The sequence below is a fragment of the Cryptosporidium ubiquitum genome (genome assembly GCF_001865345.1).
Source record: "Cryptosporidium ubiquitum isolate 39726 chromosome Unknown contig_11, whole genome shotgun sequence".
Classification (NCBI taxonomy): domain Eukaryota; phylum Apicomplexa; class Conoidasida; order Eucoccidiorida; family Cryptosporidiidae; genus Cryptosporidium; species Cryptosporidium ubiquitum.
In genome coordinates this window covers 87,876-114,073 of record NW_021639812.1, presented here as the reverse complement: position 1 = coordinate 114,073, position 26,198 = coordinate 87,876, and the positions used below count along the sequence as shown (strand labels likewise).

General features: G+C 29.7%; 16 protein-coding genes across 16 annotated transcripts; 9 read left to right on the top strand and 7 right to left on the bottom strand.

The window, feature by feature from the left end:
* Positions 1 to 12: 12 nt before the first annotated feature.
* On the top strand, positions 13 to 676 carry cubi_00051 (uncharacterized protein; the record flags this gene model as incomplete). Its single annotated transcript, XM_029017065.1, has 4 exons — positions 13 to 115; positions 223 to 292; positions 364 to 423; positions 604 to 676. The coding sequence occupies 4 exons, from the start codon at positions 13 to 15 to the stop codon at positions 674 to 676; spliced, it is 306 nt and encodes a 101-aa protein (XP_028875644.1).
* A 1,015-nt stretch (positions 677 to 1,691) lies between these two features.
* Positions 1,692 to 2,189, top strand: cubi_00050 (vacuolar ATP synthase; the record flags this gene model as incomplete). The annotated part of the gene is made up of 1 exon (XM_029017064.1): positions 1,692 to 2,189. One exon carries the CDS (start codon positions 1,692 to 1,694, stop codon positions 2,187 to 2,189), a length of 498 nt encoding a protein of 165 aa, XP_028875643.1.
* A 474-nt stretch (positions 2,190 to 2,663) lies between these two features.
* cubi_00049 (uncharacterized protein) lies at positions 2,664 to 2,907 on the bottom strand (the record flags this gene model as incomplete). The annotated part of the gene is made up of 2 exons (XM_029017063.1): positions 2,664 to 2,792; positions 2,854 to 2,907. The coding sequence occupies 2 exons, from the start codon at positions 2,905 to 2,907 to the stop codon at positions 2,664 to 2,666; spliced, it is 183 nt and encodes a 60-aa protein (XP_028875642.1).
* Positions 2,908 to 3,537: 630 nt separating this feature from the next.
* cubi_00048 (vacuolar ATP synthetase subunit) lies at positions 3,538 to 4,035 on the top strand (the record flags this gene model as incomplete). Its single annotated transcript, XM_029017062.1, has 1 exon — positions 3,538 to 4,035. One exon carries the CDS (start codon positions 3,538 to 3,540, stop codon positions 4,033 to 4,035), a length of 498 nt encoding a protein of 165 aa, XP_028875641.1.
* Positions 4,036 to 4,825: 790 nt separating this feature from the next.
* Positions 4,826 to 6,610, bottom strand: cubi_00047 (uncharacterized protein; the record flags this gene model as incomplete). Its single annotated transcript, XM_029017061.1, has 1 exon — positions 4,826 to 6,610. One exon carries the CDS (start codon positions 6,608 to 6,610, stop codon positions 4,826 to 4,828), a length of 1,785 nt encoding a protein of 594 aa, XP_028875640.1.
* Positions 6,611 to 6,966: 356 nt separating this feature from the next.
* cubi_00046 (uncharacterized protein) lies at positions 6,967 to 8,337 on the bottom strand (the record flags this gene model as incomplete). Its single annotated transcript, XM_029017060.1, has 1 exon — positions 6,967 to 8,337. The coding sequence occupies one exon, from the start codon at positions 8,335 to 8,337 to the stop codon at positions 6,967 to 6,969; it is 1,371 nt and encodes a 456-aa protein (XP_028875639.1).
* A 510-nt stretch (positions 8,338 to 8,847) lies between these two features.
* Positions 8,848 to 9,614, top strand: cubi_00045 (C2C2 zinc finger domain-containing protein; the record flags this gene model as incomplete). Its single annotated transcript, XM_029017059.1, has 4 exons — positions 8,848 to 8,934; positions 9,052 to 9,174; positions 9,272 to 9,391; positions 9,489 to 9,614. 4 exons carry the CDS (start codon positions 8,848 to 8,850, stop codon positions 9,612 to 9,614), a joined length of 456 nt encoding a protein of 151 aa, XP_028875638.1.
* A 426-nt stretch (positions 9,615 to 10,040) lies between these two features.
* Positions 10,041 to 11,159, top strand: cubi_00044 (uncharacterized protein; the record flags this gene model as incomplete). Its single annotated transcript, XM_029017058.1, has 3 exons — positions 10,041 to 10,429; positions 10,594 to 10,882; positions 10,962 to 11,159. The coding sequence occupies 3 exons, from the start codon at positions 10,041 to 10,043 to the stop codon at positions 11,157 to 11,159; spliced, it is 876 nt and encodes a 291-aa protein (XP_028875637.1).
* An 881-nt stretch (positions 11,160 to 12,040) lies between these two features.
* On the bottom strand, positions 12,041 to 14,833 carry cubi_00043 (secreted serine-threonine mucin; the record flags this gene model as incomplete). The annotated part of the gene is made up of 1 exon (XM_029017057.1): positions 12,041 to 14,833. The coding sequence occupies one exon, from the start codon at positions 14,831 to 14,833 to the stop codon at positions 12,041 to 12,043; it is 2,793 nt and encodes a 930-aa protein (XP_028875636.1).
* A 1,092-nt stretch (positions 14,834 to 15,925) lies between these two features.
* Positions 15,926 to 17,707, top strand: cubi_00042 (uncharacterized protein; the record flags this gene model as incomplete). Its single annotated transcript, XM_029017056.1, has 1 exon — positions 15,926 to 17,707. One exon carries the CDS (start codon positions 15,926 to 15,928, stop codon positions 17,705 to 17,707), a length of 1,782 nt encoding a protein of 593 aa, XP_028875635.1.
* Positions 17,708 to 18,020: 313 nt separating this feature from the next.
* On the top strand, positions 18,021 to 19,739 carry cubi_00041 (uncharacterized protein; the record flags this gene model as incomplete). The annotated part of the gene is made up of 1 exon (XM_029017055.1): positions 18,021 to 19,739. The coding sequence occupies one exon, from the start codon at positions 18,021 to 18,023 to the stop codon at positions 19,737 to 19,739; it is 1,719 nt and encodes a 572-aa protein (XP_028875634.1).
* A 16-nt stretch (positions 19,740 to 19,755) lies between these two features.
* On the bottom strand, positions 19,756 to 20,533 carry cubi_00040 (uncharacterized protein; the record flags this gene model as incomplete). The annotated part of the gene is made up of 4 exons (XM_029017054.1): positions 19,756 to 19,987; positions 20,077 to 20,149; positions 20,202 to 20,357; positions 20,449 to 20,533. 4 exons carry the CDS (start codon positions 20,531 to 20,533, stop codon positions 19,756 to 19,758), a joined length of 546 nt encoding a protein of 181 aa, XP_028875633.1.
* A 546-nt stretch (positions 20,534 to 21,079) lies between these two features.
* On the top strand, positions 21,080 to 21,621 carry cubi_00039 (uncharacterized protein; the record flags this gene model as incomplete). Its single annotated transcript, XM_029017053.1, has 2 exons — positions 21,080 to 21,173; positions 21,239 to 21,621. The coding sequence occupies 2 exons, from the start codon at positions 21,080 to 21,082 to the stop codon at positions 21,619 to 21,621; spliced, it is 477 nt and encodes a 158-aa protein (XP_028875632.1).
* A 145-nt stretch (positions 21,622 to 21,766) lies between these two features.
* Positions 21,767 to 22,495, bottom strand: cubi_00038 (20s proteasome beta subunit D2; the record flags this gene model as incomplete). The annotated part of the gene is made up of 3 exons (XM_029017052.1): positions 21,767 to 21,978; positions 22,045 to 22,311; positions 22,363 to 22,495. 3 exons carry the CDS (start codon positions 22,493 to 22,495, stop codon positions 21,767 to 21,769), a joined length of 612 nt encoding a protein of 203 aa, XP_028875631.1.
* Positions 22,496 to 23,371: 876 nt separating this feature from the next.
* On the top strand, positions 23,372 to 23,955 carry cubi_00037 (ubiquitin-conjugating enzyme family protein; the record flags this gene model as incomplete). The annotated part of the gene is made up of 2 exons (XM_029017051.1): positions 23,372 to 23,414; positions 23,501 to 23,955. The coding sequence occupies 2 exons, from the start codon at positions 23,372 to 23,374 to the stop codon at positions 23,953 to 23,955; spliced, it is 498 nt and encodes a 165-aa protein (XP_028875630.1).
* Positions 23,956 to 23,978: 23 nt separating this feature from the next.
* Positions 23,979 to 26,177, bottom strand: cubi_00036 (protein kinase; the record flags this gene model as incomplete). Its single annotated transcript, XM_029017050.1, has 1 exon — positions 23,979 to 26,177. The coding sequence occupies one exon, from the start codon at positions 26,175 to 26,177 to the stop codon at positions 23,979 to 23,981; it is 2,199 nt and encodes a 732-aa protein (XP_028875629.1).
* Between the last annotated feature and the right edge of the window lie 21 nt (positions 26,178 to 26,198).

Sequence of the window (26,198 nt, the reverse complement as noted above, 5' to 3'; positions counted from 1 at the left end):
AGAAAGAGTTAAATGGGGCTTGGTCAGAGAAAATCTAAAAAGTCGGGAAAAGCTAAAAATAGAGCAGTAGGAAAGTACGTTAAAACTAAAAGAAGAACTAAAGATTTTGAAACAGGTAAGTTACAACAAAAGAAAAGTGATTTTATTAAAACTTAGGATTAATTATGTTGGAATGTATATTCTTTTTTCTTTCTTCCCTCGAAATTATTTTCTGATATATAGTTCAAAATGATTATATAAAAGGTGTAAAGTTACCAGTTGATGTGGATTTGCCAGGACATGGTATGTTAAGGTAATTAAATGTAATTACAGAGTTTAATAATAATGAATTATAGGACAATTTTACTGTATCACATGTGCAAGATATTTTATTAATTCATCATCTCTAATGTCTCATAATAAGAGTAAAGATCATAAAAGAATGTAAGTTGAATATTATTCAATAAAATTATGGCTTTTATAAGGTGAAGTAAAATTGGATGGGAATCATATTTTTAGAATATTCATCCTTTTTTCTTCTTTTTCTAATATATTTAAATAAAATAATATTTGAGTCGTAATTAAGTGAATTGTTGATATTTTTATTACTAATAACTTCTTTAGGTTGAAGAGAGTTCAGACAGAAGAAGCATGGACTGAAAATCATTCTATGCTAGCAGCAGAAATGACCAAGTAATAATTAATATTTGAAAGTATAATGTATATAGAACAACATTAATTTCTTTTATTATTATTTAAATATTTTTTTTCTTTATTATGAACATATTACGTGTTATTTGCATGTAATAATTTTTTTTTTTCACATTACGTCATTGTTTAACTGAAAAATATTTTTGCATGCATTCACATAAATTATAATTGGCAAACATTACTCGAGAAATTCAATTCAGAGTAATTACTAATTATGATTTTTTTTAAGTATAAAAGATATTTAGAAAATAATATATAAGGAAGAAGAGCAAATGATAGAAAAATGTTGGTAGGAAAAGATGAATAATAAAGATAGGGTAATTATTTAGCATAAGTAAGTGTGAATCTCAAATAAAGCTCACTACAAACAGGATAGAAAAAAAAATGAGGGGAATTAAGAAGAGAGAGCTGGAGTAAAAAGTAGGCAGGCCATCTTTCAATTGCGGTAATTACTTGTAATTTATGTATTGCATGCACATACAAGTTTACATGTATTATAATTTTTATGGAAATTTAAATCAGGCCGGTGAGAAACAATAAGAATACCTTAGGGCAAAATGATAAAATGAGTGTTACTTCGAATATATAAATAATAATATATTATATTAATCGATTCCCTGAAAATGATCATAATTAATTAAAGCTAAGAATGGCAACTTATTTTTTAATTTTTAAAAACAAAAAGTTTATTAAATATTTATAACAAAAAATTGAGCAGTGGGCGGGAAAAGTGATTGTCTCATGGCGGTAAAATGGGTAGGCTTGGAGAATTATGAGAATTAATAAAAAAATTAAAATAGGGGAAAGGAAGGATAATAAGAATAAAACAAGAGAAAGTATACAAATTTGAAAGGGTAGATTATATAAATAATAAGTAAAAGTTAATTGAAGAAAATTCTCGAGTTTGCAAAGTGTTAAGCAAATTAAGAGAATATCTAAAAGTTGCCTTAAAGGAAACAAAAAAATAAAAGAAAAACGAAGATCAATAGAAAATATAAAAAATGACACCTCCATTTTGTACACCAACAGCTACTTTATTTGGAATGCTTGGTTCTACTTTGGCTACTGCCTTATCAAATTTGGGAGCAGCTTATGGTACAGCTAAAGCAGGATTGGCAATTGCATCTTGTGGTGTAATGAGACCAGATTTAGTTATGAGATCAATTATTCCAGCAGTTATGGCTGGTATATTGGGTGTTTATGGTTTAATTGTAGGAGTAATTATCTGTTCTCAATTAAGGGCAGATTATTCATTATATCAAGGATATTGCCATCTTGCTGCTGGTATAATTTCTGGTTTTAGTTGTGCTGCCAGTGGTTTTACTATAGGTGTTGCAGGAGATGCAGGAATTCGTGGTACTGCTCAACAATCTAAGCTCTTTGTTGCTTCTATGCTTGTACTTATTTTCGGTGAAGCTCTTGCAATTTACGGTATTATTGTTTCATTGGTACTCATTTCCAGTCCATCAGGAAACAGTCTTTGTGTACCTATTAAGTAATGATTAATATAATTTATGTAATTATTACACTTTATTTCAGCTCATTATTATTATTGTTATTTTTATTATTTTAAAAGGTATTACATACTTTACAGAAGACTACAAGATTAATTATATATTACACATTTGGCTGTTTACTATAACATCACTATATGGTGACTTAATTTAAATATAAAAGGATTTATAGAAAGAGTAGACAGGATGGATTGATAATAATAATTAGATTAATTATTTTTATCTATATTAAACAATTATCCAATCTATTATTAAGTTTTACTACGTTTTTCTTTTTTATGTGTTAATTACATCTCCTTTCTATCCTGTTATGATTTCAAATAGCTAATTAACCTTTAATAATGTCTAAACTGATTAGTATCGTAGTAAATAATTAGTAAATAACTCGAGTTATTTTATAGAAATGTTCTTGTTTACACCTAGACTTTTTTCTGAAAATAAACGGAAATCTCTTTCATATTATTGACGTTGAGTTGGCAATAACCCAAATCTCTTTTTACATGCAATTCTTTGAGATGAATAAATGTCGTCAGGTGAAAATCTTGCTGGATGAGCTGAAAATGTGATTTCCCCTTCCTTGTTTACTGCCTATAAATGATCAATTTAATTAACCGTTTATAACAAAAAAAAAGAAATGATAGAAACTTACCGATAATGTATATACTCTCTCTCCTTTTTCGTTTTTGTAAAACCTTAAGAACATCTTTATTTATTTCTCTTAAACCTTCCTACTCGAAAATGCGATGTTTTCAACATTAATAATAATTAAACTGGCGCCATATGGCGCCAATTTAAGAATTTTGTTATACTACTTAAAATAGCATGAATATATGAATGATTATTAATCTATTGAAATAAATATAACTAGAAAATGAATGAATTGTGCGGAGTTTAAAATCTTAAGAATAATTATGAGTTAATTTTTACTATACAGAAAAACATACGAACGAAAAATATAAAAATAGCCTATAAATTTGGGCAGAGGACAGATCAAAAAAAAAAAATGGCATAATTACAATAAAGTCGATTTGAGAATAGAATAATTTAACTTCTATTAATTAACTCTTCAACACTTTTAAAATGCATTTAATAATTAATAGTTAAAACAACTCTAGGCAATTTAGAAAAATTATTTGAATAATACCGCCACATTTTGGCGGTAAGATTTATCCAATATTGTACCCCCAAGAGACAAATTCTAACTAGTATAGGGCAACCCGATTTGAAACATAGTATTTTTTTTCTATTTAAGAATCGTAAATACTAGTAATTTTGCTATATAATTAAACGATAATTGCTGAAAAGCTATTAGTTGAATATTAGTAGAAGAGAGATGATTACTTGTGACCCAAACAGTTTATTCTTTGGATTTATGGGAATTGCAGGATGTTTGATTTTTGCAAACTTGGGAGCAGCATATGGAATTGCTAAATCAGGTGTTGGTATTTCATCAATGGCTGTAATGAGACCGGATTTGATCATGAGATCAATTATCCCAGCTGTTATGGCAGGTATTCTTGGTATTTACGGTTTAATTGGTTCTTTAGTTATTTTCTTCCAGATGGGAGAACCAAATATGTATTCTGCCTACACAGCTTATGCTCAAATGAGCGCTGGTTTAGTTATTGGTCTCAGTAGTTTGGCTGCTGGTCTCGCCATTGGTATTGTTGGTGATGCCGGTGTTAGAGCAGCTGCCCAACAGCCAAGACTTCTTACTGGTATGATTTTGATCTTGGTTTTCGGTGAAGCCTTAGCTATTTATGGTGTCATTATTGGTATCATTATGGGTACTACGAAGCCAACAGGACAGTTATGTGCATCCTACATTTAAGCCAGTTCTCACATACTTGACTTTCTTTTGTAGCAATTCGAAAGTACAGAGTTTGGAATTATAGTTGATAAATTACGGAAATGATTTAGTGATTATTCAATTTAAGTTTATAATGTGTGGAACTTTTATTTTTTTTAAAAAAAATTTCTTTTGGGATTTATTTGTACTGAATTGGTAACTTGGGTTCACTCATTTAAGTTCATTATACACGTTATCATCTTCTTTTTCCTAAACTTATAGATCCTTAATTGAGATAATTGAGTTTGACCCACCTTGCATTTATATGCAAGATGTTATAAACAGTTAAAAGGTTTTTGGATGATCATCTTTACGGTTTTCATTATTATCACTCTCCATCTTTTACTTTGGAGCTCAAAAAGATTTATATAAATGATTCGAAAAAAAATAATATTTTAATCATACATGCAATTTTTTCTATCTCGCATTATTACTAATTTTTTATACGAGGCAATTTCCTTTAGAAATTCGCATGCAAATAACGGTATTGCTTGCATTATGCCATGCACAATGTCCACATGAGATTGTTTTCTAAAAAAAATTGGCCACGTAATATTTGCATGCATTATGTTAATAGAGGAGGACGCATTAATTATAGTTTATTTTAAATAAATTATTGACACGATTGTATAGTCTTTTGAAGTTGTATTAGCATTCGTTGAAACAATTTGTTTTTCTTTTCTATTGTTTTATCTAGTTAGTAGGATTAATAATTAAGAGAATAGTGAGTCAATATGAATAATTAAAGCACTATGTATAAAAGATAAGTAGTTCAGTCACTAATTGGAACTTTTGTAAGCCATTTCTGAAGTATAAAACTTAACACTGGTTTGGAAATACCGGTTACCGAGTGATATTGGTGATTTTTAATGCATATAGTGAATGAATATGATTCTGTGGTATTACCAGCATTTGGGAGAAGTTTGGAAGGCCACATTTCGAAAAATAGAAAAACATCATTGGAAATTTGAATACATCTGTCTTTCTCAGAAGAATCATTATTTTCAGTATTGATATCTTCGTTAGCACTAATTCCTATTCCAATACCACTTGCGCCAACACCAGCAGCTCCTAATGATCCTCCATAAACTCTCCGTGTTGATTCAGAGTTACCAGTACCGAGTTTCCTTGATGTATATTTTGAGTTTGTTTGGTTGGATTGGTTTCTTGCCCTATTCCAAATATGCAAAGATTTTTTTGATTTCATGATTGGAGGAATTGGACAAGGAAGATCAATTTTTCGATAATTATTCGCAACTTCATTCTTTATAAGATAACAGTCTCCAACACACAGCCAAAGTCTTACATCTCCACAATTTTCAGTATTACACGTAAACCTTCGTAATAATGGTACATAATTATTGTTTGCCTCGTCCATAATACAAGAAAACATAAATATATTGTATGGCTCAAATGCATCCGGAGAAGTTCTGGTAAATATATAAACGGATTTCTCATTTGATGTTTCTTGGGTAATATAACTGTGATAGTTATCAATAATTTCTTGGCAACCATCAGCTATAACTCTGTTCCAATACTCTAATTTAATATTAAAAGGGATTAAATTACCTGTTGCACCTGGATCTAGCTTTGAAATAAATTCATTCAGTAAATTAATAGTCCTTCTACAATCTGGTTCTAAAGTAATATTCGAGAGTCTTCTTAAAAAATCCCTGTTAACTGCAGCTTTGATTGACGGATCCAAGTTATTATAGTCGCCAGTTTCGCGTCTTGGAGCACTTACAACTTTTGAATGTGTTCCTTTAAAATATTTATCTAATGCATACTTTCTTGAAATGATGGAAGCATTTCCTCTAGGTTTGTGTATAATTAATAATTCTTCAACTTCATCTTCTATGTCTACTTCTGGTAATGGAGCTGGCCCCATAACCCCAACTGGTATTGGAGTTTTGTTTTTCTTATAATTTAATTTCCTTGATTTTGGTTCTTGAACTATTACATCAAAGGGTAAATAACTTCTTGCTTCTGACATTGTACTTCCATTTCCAAACTTGACACCCATTTTCACACTATTTAAATATAGTTTTGCATATTGACGTCCAACTGGAAGAGATGGAGATATGTATTCAATCATTGTATCATTAATTTTTCCTTGACACAAATGATCCCCAAATTTTATCCCAACAACGGTATCTTGTGGAAGGGGAGATAAAAGTGAAATGTAGCAAGCTTGTTGTCTATTTGAGGCTAAAATGCTTGTATAAGTATCTACCAATACATATTTATCACACATATCAGGAACAACTATACCATCTTCATTAACTATTTTATTGATCTCATTAAGTTTTTGTATGGATGGATCATAAGATAGCCATATTAAACTTGAATCTCTTCTAAATGGACTTTCAGATGCTACGACACTATTTACCAAATTAGTCTCCAGACGGCTTCCTTTCCTTAAATTATTGCATTTATTTAATTCAGGTGCACTTCCCGCTACTTTAATGCATGTATTTCCAAATTCTTTGGATAATTGAGTCTCATATTCATCAATAATTTTACAGCATTTAGTGGATAAAGCTGAACTTGATGGCATTATATATTAAAATTGTAAAATTTTTAAAATTTCTTTAATTAATTAAATTAATTAATAATTTCATGAACCAATAAATATTTTTGACTTTTAAGGTGTGTGTTAGTAAATATTTAATATTGAATATTATAATGGCACTATTTAGGCTTCACACATATTCACCAATAAATAATATATGAACGGGCAAAAAAAAATGCAGTAATATATTTAAGTTGATTTTTAACAAATATAAGTTAATATTAAGAACTGTAATAACTTGTATTAATTATAAATATCAATTTTTGGTTATTTTTATGTTTAACTCAAATTTTTGTATTGCATATATTGGGACTTGTATTATATTATAGATATTAAAGTAGTTAAGAACATTTTAATTCTGAAATAAGTTCTTTAGATGATGATTCTTCCAAATCCTTAAGTAGTAATGACTCTAATTCACTTTGATGGATTTGTTCTATGCATTTTTCTCTTTCTTCTAAAGAGAGAGGACATACTTGGCAGTATTCAATTACATTACAAAACTTGCATTTCCATGCCTCTGAGATCCGTACGAATTCAGTTTCTCTAGATCCAAGCCACCATCCTAATAAGTAGTCTAACTCAAGATCAATAGTTTGTTTTGGGGACCTGTACCATTTCGTAAGAAAGGTCTTCCCTTGACAGTCATACTCAACTTTCATTTCTGGCTGAATATCTGGAAGCTTTGAAAAACTAAGTAGTAAGTTGAAACCAATTTCAAGAGCATTTTCAAATTCACTAAGTACACTTTTCCCGTCAGTATCAACCTCAGATTCAGTATCAGAATCTTCAACAGACTGAGTTTTGTTTTCATTTTCATAATGAACCACAGCCTCACTTTCAACATCTTTAATTTCCTTTTGTTCTTTTGAACACTGCTTTCTTCTTTCACTTTCCAATTCTTGAAATTCTGAAAAAGAAATGGATGGGTCTAAGTTATGGAATTCGAATATATTATTCAAGAATCTACAACCAGAGCAACAACTTAACAAATCCATTTTGGAAAAAGAGCTTAAGTGTTTTTTTATTGCAGTAGAATCTGTTAAATTTGAATGGCAAGACTTCCAGGTTTTTCCAGAATTAATCATTTCAGCTAAAATTTTTCTATATAATCCCAGTTGTAAAACTGTAGTTTTTTGTTGAGCATTGCTTGGAAGAGTTGTATTTCTTCTAGTTTTTGTATCTGTAATCAAAATAATAAACTTATTAATGTTTTTTGGTGTATACTTAGCGTTAATAGTTTCACCAATTTCATTTAGTTTTGGTTTTAATTGTAACGAATCAATTATTCCTCTTAGCATTATTCCTTTGTAAAACCCCATTATTGGAAGCTCACGAACATATCCTCTTTCTATTAACCCATCTAATAAATTTAAAATACTCAGCATTTCAATAGAAATTTTTTCGTATTCATTCTCTACAATTACACTTAAAACTTGGTGATCTTCTAATTCCAACTCTTCATGGTGTTTAATGCCCTCTTCAATGGCTTTACTTGTGATTTTAATATTCTTCTCAAGACAAATCTCTAAACTTTTTTCGCACCACATTTGCCTTGAAAATGTAGTCACTCCTAATGCTGGCTTACTCTTAAATTTATTAATTGGAGCAACAATTTCTAATAATTGTTGATAACTTGGATCTTCCTTTTTTTCATCGTCATCTTCTTCGCTTTTTTTCCTTCTTTTTATTCTAAACGATGAAATATTCATTCTTAATTATTTTTTCTATCCACATAGAATTTAATATTATTATTTATTGTACCGGTATAGGAATACGTACTTAACTTTTGTTACAATATAAAAAAATACATGCAATTGCATGTGGAAAATTAATTTATTTTTACAATTTAATTAAATTGAGAGAAAAGATTAATTTTCACAAATATTTCTATTATTTTTTTTGAAAAATGTTGGAAAAAGAACGAATATTAATAATTCACTTAAAAGTAAGAGTTTTTTATTTACTCTGATTAATTAGATTGTAATTCAAATACCAGTTTGTGTTTAATAATAATATTAATAAAATAATAATTGAATAGAATCTTAAAGTTTCTATACTGAATTTGCAAAATAATACTTGTATAAAAAATTGCCCCCCTCTTTTCTCCCCATCTCAATAATCTCTACTTTGAATTTTTCCCCCAGCCAAGTAACTAAAGAAGTAATTTTGACAATAATAGTCAAAAAAGTCATAAAATAAAAGCAGAGGAAATTTTTAGAATGACAAATTTCACAATTGATTTAGTTAATAAAATTGAAGAATATATTGGAGATTTCAAAAAAAAATTTGAAGATCAAGTTAATGATGTATGTTTTACCAAAAAAAAAAAAAAAAATAGTTTTCAAATAATTTAATCAAACTTCATATAAAATTTAATTTTAATGAATAACAATTATTCAAATAATTTCGAATAATTTTTTTAGATCACTTTTTCTACTCTAAATGATCAAAAAAAAGCCTTTGAGTGTTGTTCTAATTGTATTTCAAAGTATATTAAAAATTCAAACAAAAAAAAATCATTAGAAGACATCCAAGATTGCATAAGGGTATGTTAACAGAATTAATAATAAAAATTCTTTTATTTAAAACTTCCAAACTTTTTACACTAACTATATTTGGTATGTTTTTTTAATTATAATACAGAAATGCCAGGACCCTATTGAAACTTTCCAAAATAAGGTTAATAGTGAATTAAATATTATTAATGAAAAAGTGATTAATTGCCAACAACAATGTTTTAATAAATTTGAAAATTTGTTTAAGGTAAGATAAAATATATAACGTAAAAAAATGAATTTAATTAATTTTTACTTCTGCCAAAACTTTTTCTTTTATTAAAAACCATTTCAAATATCAATAGAAACCCAAAGATCTTTTAAATAATTTAAATAAAGATCATGATTTGATTAAATGCTATGTACAATGCTTCACAGACAATTATCCAACATTAACAGAAACTAAAAATCAGCTTATTAACAGAAAGTAAATATTGGGAAATCAAACCATGTATTTATTGAGTTATTATATATACTACCCCACATACAATCGAAGAATTTGTATGCACACACATATTTCTAACTTTAACAAAGTTTTCTTATATAAGCTCATAATTAAGTAAAAAAACACATAAATAGTGAACCCTCATATCCCCTTATACAAATATCATTAAATAACACATTCATTAAATTTTGTATATGCACCTCTTGTAATTTTCTAACATTTTTATCCACTTAAACATTTATTCTCTATCAAACATTTCCCGCCTAAATGATTATGCAAAAAACAAGAAATAAAAATGCATGCAATGCTACGCATGATGTTTTTGTTAACAATAAATTAGAAACAAATATTAATTAAAACATTAATCATTTTCTTTAATTAACAAGTTAGAATTCATATATAAAGCATTGAAATGGGTGAATTTGTAGTGGTAGGTAGTAGTTTATTGGAGGAAAAATTGATGAAATTCTTTGATGAAAGAATAAAAACCAAAAAAGTTAATAAAATAAATGCATTCATAATGAAAATAAATGAGTATAAATTTGATTTGACTAGTAAGCTCCAAAAAGATGAGTCAAATGGTGAACAATTAGTAGTTCCAAAATGCAAAATTGAAGAAGAAATAGAAATTCCATTCGACCAAATTTTACTATCAAGAAAAGACTCTTTTGGAGTTGTTTCAACTGGTGAACTTTTTAATCATATATGCCAATTTTTGAGATCTGATCAACGAATGAATAACTACAAGGACGAATTTGGAATCATACTAATAAGTGGGTTATACTTTTCAAAGCATTTAAGGTACTGTTTAATTTAATAAATCTTCTTATTATTAATTAATTAAAACCCTAATCATTCTAAATAATCAAACTTAGTCTTCTAATTAAATATTTACCTAATAAAATAGACCCTAACCAGCTAATTCAATTTGAATTATTTAAACAAATCTACGAAGATATACTTAGTTTAATTATTTGCATTCCAAATACCATAATTAAAGAGATGGAAATTCATAATTTTAGTGAATTAAATTTTAGACAAATGATTCAAAAAGATTCAAAAAAAAGTTCAAAATATGTAAAATTGTTCAATTATTCTTCTAATGTATGCAAAATCAAGCCAAGTACTCAATCTATAAGATGCCCTTATCAATATAAGGATACTGTCTTCAAGATTAAATCATTGACGCTATCATCCAGTTCATATGATACTATTGGCTTATTTATGGAAAAACAATTAACTTGCATCAAAATAGTAAGTTTGAAATTTAAAGAAATAAGTTACCCATAAAATGTAAATAACTTTTTACTTTAAAAAGGTTATTACACCAAAGATCATTGACATAATCCCTATTAAACAGCGATTTAGAGATATCACTTCTGTCTTAACAACGCCATCGTTTTATTTGTTCAATTTGCAAAACAACCATAATTTATTAATTAACTGGTCTCCAGACCAATCTTGTACAAAAATTAATCGCGTTCTTTACACATCATTGTTGGTAAGCTTTCTAAAATACCCACCATTTTAAAATAATAACCCATCAAACACTAACTATTAAATTCACATTAAACTGCAGAATGTTATTATACAAATTATTGGCGCCATTGGGGTCCAAGTTAATAATGCCATAACATTAAAATCAAAAGCCGAAATTAACGATTGTTTTCATAATTGATGTAAAAATTATCATTTCAGTCAATCAATATTGTTGTTAAAAGAAAGATTCAATCATCAATCATTTTAATTTAGATTTGAAGTTTAAATCGTACAATTTAAACATCTCTGTATTTACACTTTAGTCATTCAAAAGTAAATGAGGAACCTTAACCTTCTCCTTTTCACAAACCGCATATTTAAATCCACTAGTCAATTTCTTAAACATAAATACCCATGCTGGTCATTTTAGTATTAGAACCGAATGCATTAGGCTGCATATAAAAACATTATTTTCTCAGCCTAGTCACTTCTAGCTAATAAAGAGAAAATCTCATTTCAAATTTCGGAAATTTTGCTAACAATGCAGTAAATAACTTCCACATATTAATTGAACTTTTTTTTTCATTAATAATGTGCATGCAAACATATTACACCAAATCCAAACCATAACCTCCCAAAGATCTATTGTAAATGTTATTTAAATCCAACACATTTCAATAGTATAAGAACAACCTAGTTTGCCCTCCCTTAATCAAATTCCAAACTCTTTGTTTATATTGGATGAAATTGGTCCTGGTATAGGGCAAATAAGTCATTCCTACTCAGTTTTAACTCAAAATTAAAAGAACCTTAATATTTTGTACTTAAAATTGTCCAAAGTCCTTTTAACAAAGAATTACAATTTCAAACGATAATTCAAACAATTCTATCTTACTCGAATTCGTCTGCATTTTATTCAGTTTTATCTGCTTGTTAGCTTTCTTCTTCAGTTATGTCTTCAAGATCAAATTTTTCGCCATTTTCATCCTCATCTTCATTTCCATCTTCATTTCCATCTTCATTCTCATCTTCATTTCCATCATCTGGGCCTGTAGATTCACCTTCAGAGTCAGATTGAGCTTGAGACATAAGTTCAAGAGAAGGGTTGAAATAACGGAGTAAGTCCTCACGACCCATTGCTCTAAGAATATCTAAAATTTGAAGAATACATTCTTCTATAACTGAAAGCTTTTGAGTGTACATTTTAACTTTAAGTTCAAGAGCATTGATCGCACTAGAATAAAAACCATGGTTCTTTCTATCTTTTTCATCACATTGATCAATTGGAGGTAATCCAGATGTTAAGCCCTTGTATTTTTGAATTCTACTTAAAGAAGAATTGAGTAAACCTCTCATACCAGAGTGTACTCCCACATATCGAGTAGCTTCCACAGAAAACAGATCAGATTCATCAAAACGACTCTTGTTCATTAAAAGGAAAAATATCAAGGCATTACACTCTTCTTTGGTTATACCTACTTCTTTTTCAATGAGTTCTTGTGTAATCGGCTTACCATTAAACAAAAACACTGAACTAGATGATGAAGAGCTGCTTCCACTGCTTTGGCTACTACCACTTGAATTAGAGTCAAGACTTGATGTAGAACTGGAACCTTGAGATTTTAATCCCTGTTCTAAAGGTGCACCTCCAACCGCTCCAAGTGTTGATTCATCAAGAGAACCTAGGGTTAATGGTCTTGCTCCTCTCTTAAGTCTCCGATGAGTTCCTTTGCTTGAAGTTCCCTCACCAGCAGAGTCTTCTGAACTGGATTGATCACCTCTACGAGCTCTTTCTCCCAAGTCAGATTTTGACCTTTTAGGCCCACGTTTCTTAGGTTTAAGCGGCGCTCCCTCTTCATGAAGATCATTAATTTTTGAAAGACATTTCGTTAACTTCCTAATTTTCTTCTTTAATAAAAGTATAAGGGACCTTAGATTCGCAGCTTTTTCAGCCAATTCTGTACATATGTCTTTGCAATTTGGATCATTTTCAATATTTGGATCATTACATCCAAGTTTTGCCATCTTCTTTTCCACTTCTTTTAATTTTTGTTCTAGAGCTTGAAGAACATAGCGGAATTTGCTGAAAAGATTGTTAATACGAGTTATTGCAGATTCTTTACGAGCCTCAAAATTAAGAGAATGTCCGGAACCAGTAACAGATTTAATGAGTTCTTTACAAAGTTTTGAGACGGATATCGCCTGCGCTTCTTTAACTGAAGATTCAAATTCACAATCACTATCAGAATCATCAGAATCATCAGAGTCCTCAGAACCATCAGAATCTGATGATTCTAAAGTTTTACCAAATTTCGATGGCCCAGAAGCTCCTTTTGGTTTGCTTGGGTCTTTATCGCTTCCACCTCCATAACCCTTTCTTGAACTGCCTGGAGCTGAGCTACTTCCACTTCCTGTTTCATTTCCACATTCTGGTTCTTTAGATTTTGAAGGGGAACGACTTCTGGATCTTCCTCTACTTCTGGATCTACTTCTAGATCTCGAGTGAGTTCCAGTTTGTTTTGGCCCTAAAGCAAGTGAAGGAACTTTAAAAGTTTTGGATTTAGGTCTAGTCGCAGGATCTCCAAGGGCACTCCCTGGAGAATGTGATGGCTTTGTTGGGCCTGTTCCTGTTGTTCTTGTTAATCCAAGTCCTGCTGGTCTTGTCGATCCAGATCCTGTTGGTCCTGTTCCTGTTGTTCTTGATAATCCAAGTCCTGTTGATCTTGTTGGACCTGTTCCTGTTGATTTTGTTGGACCTGCTCCTGTTGATCTTGTTGGACCTGTTCCCGATGATCTTGTTGATCCAGATCCTGTTGATCCTGCTGGTCCAAGTCCTGATGATCTTGTTAATCCAGGTCCAGCTGGTCTTGATGGACCTGCTCCTGTTGGTCTTGTTAATCCAACTCCTGATAGTCTTGATGAACTAAGTCCTGTTGATCTTGTTAATCCAGATCCTGTTGATCTTGTTGGACCTGTTCCCGATGATCTTGTTGATCCAGATCCTGTTGTTTTTGTTGACCCAGGTCCTGATGGTTTCGTTGATTCTGTTCCTAATGGTTTTGTTGTTCCTGATGGCCTTGTTGCTACTGATGGTTTTGTTGTTCCTGCTGGCCTTGTTGTTCCTGATGGCCTTGTTGTTCCTAATGGTTTTGTTGTTCCTGATGGCCTTGTTGTTCCTAATGGTTTTGTTGTTCCTGCTGGCCTTGTTGTTCCTGATGGCCTTGTTGTTCCTAATGGTTTTGTTGTTCCTGCTGGCCTTGTTGTTACTGATGGTTTCGTTGTTACTGATGGTCTTGTTGTTCCTAATGGCCTTGTTCCTGATGGACTTGTTCCTAATGATCCTTTTGATCCGGTTCCTGGTAGTGGAGGCTTCGACGAAAGACTTTCAAGTTCAGGTGGAGATTTAAGAGAAGACGAAGGATCTGCAGTAGTAAGACTTGTTTGAGTAGTCAAGTTAGGTTCTGAACTTTCACTAGATTCTGAACCTTCATTAGATTCCGAACCTTCATTAGATTCTGGATCTTCCCCTTCTAAAGGTGTTCTTTCTTCTGTACCAACATCGTTTTCCGAAGGTGATTCAGGACCTTCAGATCCAGGAAGAGTTTTAAGTTTCACCAGAGATATAACAGTGATACCACGATTATAACTGAAACCATTGCTAACTGGGTAAACCAGTGAATTGTACAGTGTAAATAAACAGAAAATAACCAAAAATAAACACTTCATATTAATTAATACTTTGGATAACTTCAATTTCCAAAAATGTATTATGTATTGATTGAAAACAAATTGATTTTATTGGTTTAACTAAGGAAAATGTACTTAACAGTACTCTAAATGTCGAATAAAGTTTTAAGTTAAATTATCTCGATTTCCGAGAAATAACTTATATCCAGATAAATTAAATGTTTCAAGAATAATATACTTTACCTTAATATCTTTTTCTAAAATTATCATGAGGGACGCCACAGGAGACCATACATAATATTTGTATATGAAATATAAACGATATCACGATATTTCCCCTGATTAAATTGTAAAATTCGTGAGTACCTACCTTTCAAAGTGACGGCTAACTAAGTTTTTATCTCCTTTGGTGATAAATTTTAAGAATGTTCTCTAATTTCCATAAAAGAATATTCTAGATTTATTTGAAACTAGTATTCTATTGAAATTCTAGCTTACAAAGTTTTGTACCCGTTCTAGAGTTAAGTCTTCGATATTTGTTCACTATAAAGTCCTAGTTCTAGTCCATATCGAAGGTTGCTCCTATAAAATAAGATGTTTTTTCTCTTACTTCTCTAAAAAAAAGAAAAAAATATTACTTTACTAAAAGTGATTTGATTGGATATCTTGTCTCTGATAAGGGGTTTCAGGCGCCAAATCTTCTAATAAAGGCATTATTGTCGAGCAAACAACGGATAAAAAGAAAAATTTAAATGATAGTGAAGAATATAAAGAAAAATAATGAGAAAAAAAGAGAAAATTATCGTTTTGTATTTTAAAAAGAACAATTCTTTCAGTTCCTATTAATTTGTTATTGATTTATATTTTAATTACTAGTCATAATAAAATATTAGTTAATATATGGTTATACCGGTAAATATTTCCCGCTTGAACAAAGAAAATAATAATTATTTGGTGGGGAATTTTTGCATGTAAAAAGGAATTAATTAAACTATAAAATGTATATAAAAAGAAGAAGAAGCTTAACAAAAAATTGTTGAACAAAAGTTTGGGTGTTATATTGAAATGAAAGATAAGAAATATATGTGTTAACTTTAGTGAATGAACAAAAAGAAAGATATACAAAGAAAAATGGGGACAGAAGACTATTCAGAGTTTGAACCAAGATTAAATGAGGTGATTTTTGAGGATGAGATAGGTAACAGTAGGAATAAAATGATTTGGTCGGAAATAGGGCACATTGTGCATTCAAATAGAAAACCTCAATATAGTTTATCATCCATTTTAAGGAGAACTAATTTGTTTGATGAACAGGAGTTTAATCAAGATGAAGAATTTAGAGGTAACGAGACTAGTGGAAATATAATACTTAAAGAAATTGATGAGCTTGGTAAAAATGATGATTATAATGGAGCAAGAAAATCAAAGACTTTAGAGTTATTACAAGTTACAGATATAATTAAAAATGTACATAAAGAGGAGGTCAAAATATATTTGGACGAAATTGCAATATTAAGGTCACAGATTCTACAGATGTCCAAGAATCAAATGAGGCAAATGGAAGAACAAGATATAATAGAGGAGGAAGAGGAAATGAATAAGAGGGAAGAAAGAGATAGAATTAAAAATAAAGTTAGAAAAGATAATGTGAGTTTCGATGATAAAGAAACAAACACAAGCATTGAACTACGTTTAGAGATTTTGAATTCAATTGAGATTTTACCGAAAATTACAAATAATAAGTTTGGAAGTTTTTTGGTAAACAAAATTGAACTTCAACCTGAGTCTTTGAGAGAAACTACAACACAAACTCTTAATAATGAATTGTTAATAGAGAAAAACAACTATATTCAAAGACTTGAAGATTTAAACATTGAGATTCAAAGACAATTAGATTCCAGAAATGAGCAGTTTTCATCTGTAAGTCTTGAACTTGTTAAACAAAAAAGTCTTCTTGCAAGAGAGTCTGAGAATCTTAAAAAAAGCCAGCAATCAACATTAGATATGGAAAACCAGCTAAAACAACTCTTAGAAAAGGTATCAGAGAATGAAAAGTATTATTTGGAACAACAGGAATCATTTAACAAGGAGATTATTCTCCAGAATGACATGATTCAGAAATTGGATTCCGAAAAAAAGACTTTATGCAACTTTTTGGAATTCTTACTACAGTTCACTAACTATCATATTAAAAATGAGTCCATTCTTGAATTAAATTTCTCTGACTTCTTAGAAAATTATTCCCAAGATTCAATGATTTCTGAAAGTTATCCCAACTTACTTGAATTTATTATTATCATCGATAAAATCCTCGAGCCTTTAAAAGAACTTTTATTAAAGAAAAATATTCTCTTAGTAGATACAGAAACTCAAACTAATCTTCAACCTCAGATTAAACCTAAACTAAAAATTGAAAGAATTTCCAATATTTTTATTCAATCAATAAGCAATTTTCTGAGTCAAAATTACTATGAAGATACCCCTATTACAAGCAATTATATTACAGAGAATTTACATAAAAAAGATATGTCTTATAAACCTATTAACGAAAGAAATCTTGAATTTGTAAGTAATGTATCAGCTACAAGACTTAGAAATGAAATCAACATACTTAAAAATCAGTTAGATGCTTCTAGACAAAAACTCAAGTTAAAAGATCTTGAAAACAAAAAACTTTCGGAGGAAATCTCTTACTTAAAGAATAAAATCATCAGAAATAAAACATATAATTCATCTTTATCAAACCAAAACTTCAACTACGAAAATAACGAAAATTATAAACTAATTAATAATTTAAAACTTAATAAACTTTCCAGATCTAAAAACTACTACTCATCATTAAACTATAACAAGTACTCCGATGAAAATTGGGATGAAATCTTCTCTGTCATTCAACAACTTAAAGGACCATAGTTTTTTATTATAGGTTTTTCAATGATTTTTATATTCACTTTTATCCCTTTTCCTTTTTTTGTTTGTATCCATATTTTTATCCCTTAAAAATTGTCTAATGCATGAGAGACATAGACGTATTGCAATTTTGATACTTGCAAAATATTAAAAGTGCACAAAATAAAGATAATATTGGAATGACCAAATAAAAGATAAAAATAAAGAATATATGACTAAGTAATGTTTTTCTTTTTTTATACCTGATTTAATATACCTTATTTTTTTTTTTAACTTGACTAAATCAATATTAAGAAAACATAAATTGAATAAGGTAATGGTATCTTGCTTTGGGAAAAGAAGGATAAGTCCTAATAAATCATCACTTTCTGAAATTAATGTGTATCCACCGCCAATTAAAATTCAGAAATCACTGGTGATTCCAGGATTTATTAGAGAAGGAAGGCAATTATCGAGAACATTGAGTTTATACTTAGATGTTGAAGATTCTATTTCAGCTTCAAACTCTGAATCTTCTTTAGAAAACAGACTTGAAAAGTCTTCAACAAAAAATGATTTGTTAAAAGAAGATTTATCTTTTAAAAACTACTATCAATATTTGGATCTTGATTATGACAACCACCAGAATCCTGATCCTTATACAGATCGAAACCTAGATCCCGAGAATGAATTTGATTCAGCTCTCAAATACAAAAAATCAAATTCAAATAATTATAACAAAAATCCCAGAAATGAAACTGTTCAGGCCTTTAATCGTAAGTCAGCTATTGCAAAAGCTGGTAATAACATAATTGTTAATCCAGTAAATATTAAGCCTAGAGAAATAAAAAAGGTGAATAATAACCAAAATAAAGTTGATTTATCTGATAATTTGATTAAATCCACCAATTCTTTTAAAGAGAGTAAGGAAGATGCAACATCTTCTGATTATAACTTCAAAGATCTTTATTTTAATGATTATAGTGCATCTAATGATTATATTGAGAAATATGTAACTGGAAAAAAGAATATGGGGGGTTTAGATAATGATTTAAAAGATAAGAACATTTATTCAGTAATTAATGAGCCAGTTTCTGCTAATAAAGGTAAACTCATTTCAAATAAACATACTCCTATAACCCAAACTAAAAATAACAACCTTCCAGGAGGCAGAAAAAGGCTATTTTCGGCTCCAAATGAACCAATTATTCACACAGAGCAATCCCTAAATGAGAGGTTAGAGAATAAACAGGTAACTAAAAAAACCGAAAATAGACATAGATCACCATCTCTGAGAATTCTAGCACAAAGTGTGATTAATCTAATGAAAAAAAGAGGAAGTAAAGGACTTGACGAAGGAAAAGAAGTCAAGTCAGTTAATGAAATGCTTAAGAATATGGAAATTCAAAGTTCAGATTCATCTGAGGCTACTTTATCTAGATCACCAAATTCCACAGTTGGTTCCAATTCTCCTTCCGTAATCTATCAAGAATTTAACTCTGCTAGTGAATTAATTCAAAAGTTGGGTAGTGACTCCAAAAAACAAGTTTCATTTGAAATGGATCTTAAAAAATCAGACAAAAAGAGATCATCTAAAGTTTCAAAAAAATTCTCAAATCTATTTGGAAGAAAAGAACCTTCAAAATCCAAATCAAAAATTGAATTTACTAAAAAGTTATCAGATTCCAAGAGAGACTACCCTAATAATGATAATGATGTTGGCAATTATAATAGTAATACTAAAAATAATATTATTTTCTCGGAAGATGGAATTTCTAATACAAATCATGGAGAATTTAAACAAATTGAGGAATTCAGTGTTCCAATTAATTTAATAAAATCTGGATCCAGTGAAACTCTTGATTCCAACTTTTCATTAGACCAAAGAGTTGCAAGAACTTATGATATGCAAATTCTTACATACGATCAAACTCCTATACCAATTCCAAATCTTCCCAGAGGAAGAAAGCTTCAATCTCTAGAAAATCTCGAGAATTGCTATCTTATTGTTAGCCCAAATATACCAAATATACTTTCATCATGTTATTGCAGGTAATATCATAACTCAATATTTATTCTTTTCCAAGTAAAACAGTAAGCCCCATCATTCCAACAAGAGCATATTTAAGCCATGGATAATCATTAAGCCAAATTGTGATCATCCCAACTTTTGGAATAATCCCAACAGCTGTTCCCATAATATGTTTGTTATTAAGCCAGAATTGATTTTCATTATATAATCCTCTATCGTCTACATCATTATTATCACCCTTTGTTAAAATACTGATTTCCCCATCTTGTGGTCTAAATTATGACGATAAATAATAGTAATCCAATAGTTAGTTTATATTAAATGATATATTCGGAAAACTTGTAAAAATTAACTAACTTACCCTTCATGATAAGATAAGACTCTGTGCACTATAGGAATATCTCTTCCTTCCAATGAAAAAACAACGATATCACCTATAATTTTCAAGTTATTTAAAGTAAAATAAAATATTGATTTTATTCATACCTATTGTAATTGGCTTTCTATTATATAAAAACAATATATCGCCTCTATAAAACCCCGGTTCCATAGATCCACTTAAAACTACCACTACTGGACTTTGACTATTAGTTGCAACCATAAGACCTCTCCAAAGCATAAGAGCTGATAAAACAATACAGGCTTTATTTTAAAAATAAATGAGTTCGAATTGTTGTCAGTAAATATCATTAGTTACAATTTCAGCTTAATAGTTTTTTTTTGGAAAACTTACCTAGAGTTAAGCACTGATATATTGTTTGGTATGGCTTTGAAAGAATCTGTTTTGCCTCATTTTTTGCTTGAGTTAACAACTCCATATCTCAACCTTATATTAGTTTTCGTATGAATGGTTAACTTATTTTTTATTATAATAATTATTATATTAATATTTTATTTATTTTGCAGACTTGAATAAATATCACAATTGTTATATCCCCTCACAGTCATGCAACCCGCCTAACTAAATGTCAAAATTACGTGTTTAAACATTTAAAATAAGAGTTAAAGGAAAATATTTAACATAGTTTTAAATAAGTAGAATTTGCACAAATTTATTTTTTCTTGATATTGTTTTCCTGATTGAAGTTTGTTAGAATTTTATAAATTCTTGAATACTTGTTCAGGTAAGCATTGCAGTCAAATTACTTTAGTATAAAGGAGTAAAGTTAGAGAAAATGAACAAAACTTCATTAAGTTTTGTAATTTTAATATTAATGGCCTACTTAAAGTGCACAAAATGTATGGACTTTAAGCTAAAGCTGAATCCTCAAGAGATTAAATGTTTATGTAAGTTTTGACAGATGAAAAAAGTACATTGAGTATGGTAACTTAAATTTTCCATTTTTCAATAAATAGCTGAGTCAATGCTAAAAAGTACATTGATTACTTTGAGTGTTATAGCAGATGAGCATGTTAATATTCAAATTATTGATGAGAATCACATACTTTTTGAGTCAAGTAAGTGAATAAATGACAAACAAATTAAGTTTGAATAAATTTAATTTTTTATAACTTATTCTCAGAGGAGAAAAACCCAAAAGCTGCATTCACTACAATTAAAACTGGAATACACCGTTTTTGTTTTATTAATACCTCAAAAGAAGAAAATTGGGTATCAATAGCTTTAAAATGGGGCCCAGGAGCATATGACTCTGGATCTATCGCAAATAAGGCAGATTTTGAGCCAATAGACTTAGCTATGATGAATGTTAATATTGCTCTAAAGGAATATCAGGCAAATATCAAACAGATGAAAGACCTCGCAAATATTGTCCAGAATGCTACGAGCAAAGCTTCAAGTAAAATTGCGGCTTTTTCAATTTTCAATATTGTCTCCATAATCATAATAAATATTGTACAAACTCTCTATATAAAGAAATTTTTTAGGTCTAGGAAACTAATATAGTAGTAAATATTTCTTATCTAAAATAAACAATGTAAAATATAGTAATCAATCCCTTAGACTGTGTGTGGATTATCATTTTTGCATGTATATATGCATGCATGCATGTTGGTCACAATGGAATTTTAATTCCGGAAAAAAATAATAGTTACTCTTTCATAATAGGTGTTGCAGTACCATTCTCAATCTTTAAGAATTTTACACCTTGGCTATCAACAATCTTCGCAAATAAACTGTATTGAGATAGCAAGAATCGAGTTTTAAGTTCTTCTGAGCACTTAATTAAGATATCTAGTGCTTCTTCTTGGGTAATATTTGGCTTATAGTATTTGTCTAATATACCGGTAATCAGAAGCCCACCTAAATTCGAGGAGAAAAAAAAAACTAAGATGAAAATTCAAAGAAATTTTAAATTTTAAAACTCACCATATCCATGAGCAGCGTTATTAACATTACCCAAAGATGCTAGCTCATCCATCCAATATAGCTTCGCTCCTTCCTCTTTGGTGTATCCTCCTATTAAAATATTCACATTGTGTGGATCTGATCTAAGTAACTCTGCCAGCTCATTTCTTGTGAAATTAGCTGTAGCTGTAGTACTGAGTTGAATTCCATTTCTGAGCCTATATAAATTCAAATTGCATTTAATATATTCTCCAAACTGCATCCTATCTCCTAAAGTTCCTCCAATTCCTAAAAAATTTTAAATATTGAATTGTAAAGGTGAACCAAACAAGTACTTACCAATCAACTTATTTTCGTCGATCTCCATGATCTTATCATCTTTTAAACTTAATCTGAACACATTGCTAACTGCCACAGTATCTGAAGCTAATACTACAAAGTCTTGGCCTTTTATTCCAATTAATGAATCCATTTCTATTTTCCAATTCTACTTAGATCCAAAATAATTATTGAATCTATTTGTTTCTAAAATATGTTATGTTCAGTCTTAATTCAATTTATTCCTTTTTTTCAGTTTACCCCTCTTCAATTTCTCAAGCCTAAATAGTGTTTCTTTATTTTCAAATTTCCCCTCAATAATTTTTTTTTTCTACAAACTATTTTATGTATATTTCAAGAAAATCAATCAAATATTACTATTTCTAATAATATTTAAGTCCACGCACTAAACTTTCTACAATATGAATTTCCCCCCCTTTCCCCTCTGATTAGTGTTATCATTATCTAATTTTTGGCTCCCACAATTTAATAGAATAAAAATTAGTTACCGCCAAACAATGGCGCTCATATAGTAAATAAACATGTAAAATAAAATACTGAAATAAAAATATCTGTATTTATTATTTAGACAAAAAAACTAAATAGGTAAAATCTTATAGAAAATTAGGATCTCTCCGAATACTTGATTTATTTTTTTATAACACACACAACAAAAGTGATTTTATGGAAAACCCATAGCTTAATAATCAATTCTAGGGTTTTGATGTAAATATAAAAACATTAAAAAACCATTCTATCCAATTCATTAAACTTGCTTCTTTACTCATTCTGAATTTTATACCTAAATTCATATTGTAATTTATATTTTTAACATTTTTTTTTGAATAATTAATTATAGTGGCGGGAAATTGCCAAACTTTACAAATATATTTGAATGAGAACCAAGAAGATTAAGGCCAAGTTGCAATTCTAAATAATTACCTCTGATTTTAGAAATTGAAAGGATCAGTTAGCATTTCTGTTTGCCTAAGTATTTGTGTTCTTTTTGGTTTAGATTTAATAGGGGAAAATGAGGAATGTTGCGCAGGAATTACTTAAGAAGCAATTTATGGGTAAGTAATTAATAAGGAACTCTCTAATTAATACCACTAGTATTGAATATAAATCATTAAATTAATACTACTCTTTATATTTTTAGAGTTGATTAGAGATGATACTTCTGGTTTTTCTGTGGGTTTGGATGATGACTCTAACTTTTTAAGATGGAGAGTATGTTTTGAGGGACCACCAGATACTTTATATGAAGGAGGTATATTTAATGCATTATTAACATTTCCTGAAGATTTTCCAAATAGCCCTCCGAAGATGTGCTTTGAACAGGAGATGTGGCATCCAAATGTATATCCAGATGGTAGTGTATGTATATCTATACTTCATCCACCTGGTCATGATAGATATAATGAGCAGGAAAGCCCTGATGAGAGGTGGCGTCCAATATTCGGAGTTGAAAGCATCTTAGTTTCTGTTATTTCTATGTTAGGAGAGCCAAATTTGGATTCACCTGCAAATATTGATGCTGCCTTAGAGTTCAAAAATAACATTAATGAATATAAAAAGAAAGTTAGAGCTATTGTTAGACAAAGTGTTGAATAATATGTAAGTAGCAACCTGCATACTTAGGAAAAGTAAGGATGTGTTATTGCTTCTTTAATGCTAATTCTTTCCTTATATTTTGGCTTAAGTAGTTTTTTTAGTAAATCCATGGCTTCTGGAGATTCTAATCCAACTCCTGATGGGTCGTATTTACGTATTAAATCGCTAAAATATTCGTCTCCACATTTTTTAGTGATTCCTATGACATCCTGAGATGAGTTTTTTATAGATTTTTGGATAGCTTTTTCAATAATTCCTGAAATAAATGCATCCAATCTACTATAATATCCTTGATTAGTTTCTTGAATGTCTAATAGGCATAGTCTCATTAAACTAAGTCTATATACTGAGTCAATAACTAATTCATCATGATTTAAGCCTGTATTGTTTTCTTCATTGATGAGATGCTTAACATGGAAAATTATTCTTTTGAGAATATGTTGAAATTCCGAATCTTCATTTAAAACTGAAAACACCTGTAAATTACCCCAAAGCATCTGGAGCATCACAATGCCTAAGCTCCAAATATCGTAACTTAATCTTCTGGGGCTTTCATCATTTTCTGACCTAAAAGATTTAAATTGAACTTCCGGAGGTTGGAAACCTTCAGTTTCATCTTCAGATGTTGGGCCAGTCTTTCCATAAAGTGCTTCTAGTATCTCCTTATAGTTATTTGAAACAAAAATCTCCCGGTTTATCTTTTCATCTTCAGTTATCATTGCACTACCCCAATCCCCAACTCTGATATAGAAGGACTCTAATCCAGAATCATTCTTTGTTTCAGAAATAAATATGTTTGAAGGCTTAATATCTCTGTGTATTATTCCAAGGCTGTGAGCACTATTTAGTCCCTGGAGAATCTGATAAAGTATTTCCTTAAAGATATTTTCTCCATTAGTTTCTCCTCTCTTACCTTTAACTTTTTTCCACCAAAACTCGGATGGAACTAAAGATCCATTCTCATTGATTTCAAAAAGTAAATTTCCAAGGCTTACTCCTTCATATCTATAAACAAGCCATATGTGAGATTTAGTATTGGAATCTTCGACAGCTTTTTTTTCCTCAATGCTTTCCTCAAAAATATGTAAAAACCTGGAAACATTTGGAGAGCAATACAGAATTATACCAAAAAATACCTCTCTTACTACACTATAAAGCATCTTAGATTCTTCCAAATCATGACTCATCTTCTTCATAACTATATCCAGTACTTTTCCATCTTCTTCTTGATTAAAAGGAATACTTGTTATTTTGGGTATCTTTTTAACTTGATTAAAGTCTTTTCTTAACATATCTAGAACATCTAAAATCAGAGAATTCAATTCGTGGTTGACCAGTTCTCCTCTTCTCCAATATAAATGATCCTTTTCCACAGATTTTTCAGCTCCACAATTCCCAAATGGTTCTGACAAATATTCAGTAAACGCCAATCCTCTCCAAACTTCCCCAAAAGATCCTTTGTTAAATTTAAAATACCTAATTAGTCCTTTAATTTTATCATAAGAATAATCTGAATGTTGTCTTTCATGTTCATTTTGAAATTTAGATAAGCCTAGAATTCCATCACTAATTTTTATTAAACTCCTTTCATTATATAAAGTTAATTCATTGGATGTAGCATATTCATTTTCGTCATATGAAAGTAAATTAAGATCTGGAGCTCCTTCTAATAATAGTCTATTAGTATAATCTATTCTCAAAACATTATTCGCAATATTAAGTGTATTATACTCAAATTCTCTCAGCTTTTTAATTTGAGCACTTCCTGGAATTTGTTCCAAAATGATTTTTTGTCCTTGCTTATTTTTACCTAAAAGTGAGAGCTCTTTAAGCTTAGTTACATCAATTTTGGACCAACTCTTGGGAGAGTACTTTTTGATTATAACTCCAAATTCGTTATCTTTATCTTTAACAGAGCCAAGATTTTGAGGATGATCGTCTTTAGACAAAAGTAAAAGCATTCTTTGCTTGTCATGATCCATCATTTTAAAAAGTAATAAGTACGCATCATTGTCCTTTGAAATTACATTATATTCCCTATAAACAGATTTATTTTCTTGAACTTCCTTATTTTCAAAATCATTTTTGCAGTTTGAAGCAGTTATGGACTCTTTTTCTTTAGTTTCACAGACATTTCCATTTTCTTTAGCTTTCAGTGTTATTAATAAACTGAAAATGGAGAATACTAAGATTCCGAACAATCTTGTATTATGTCGAAACATGATACCAATTCTAAAGAGATA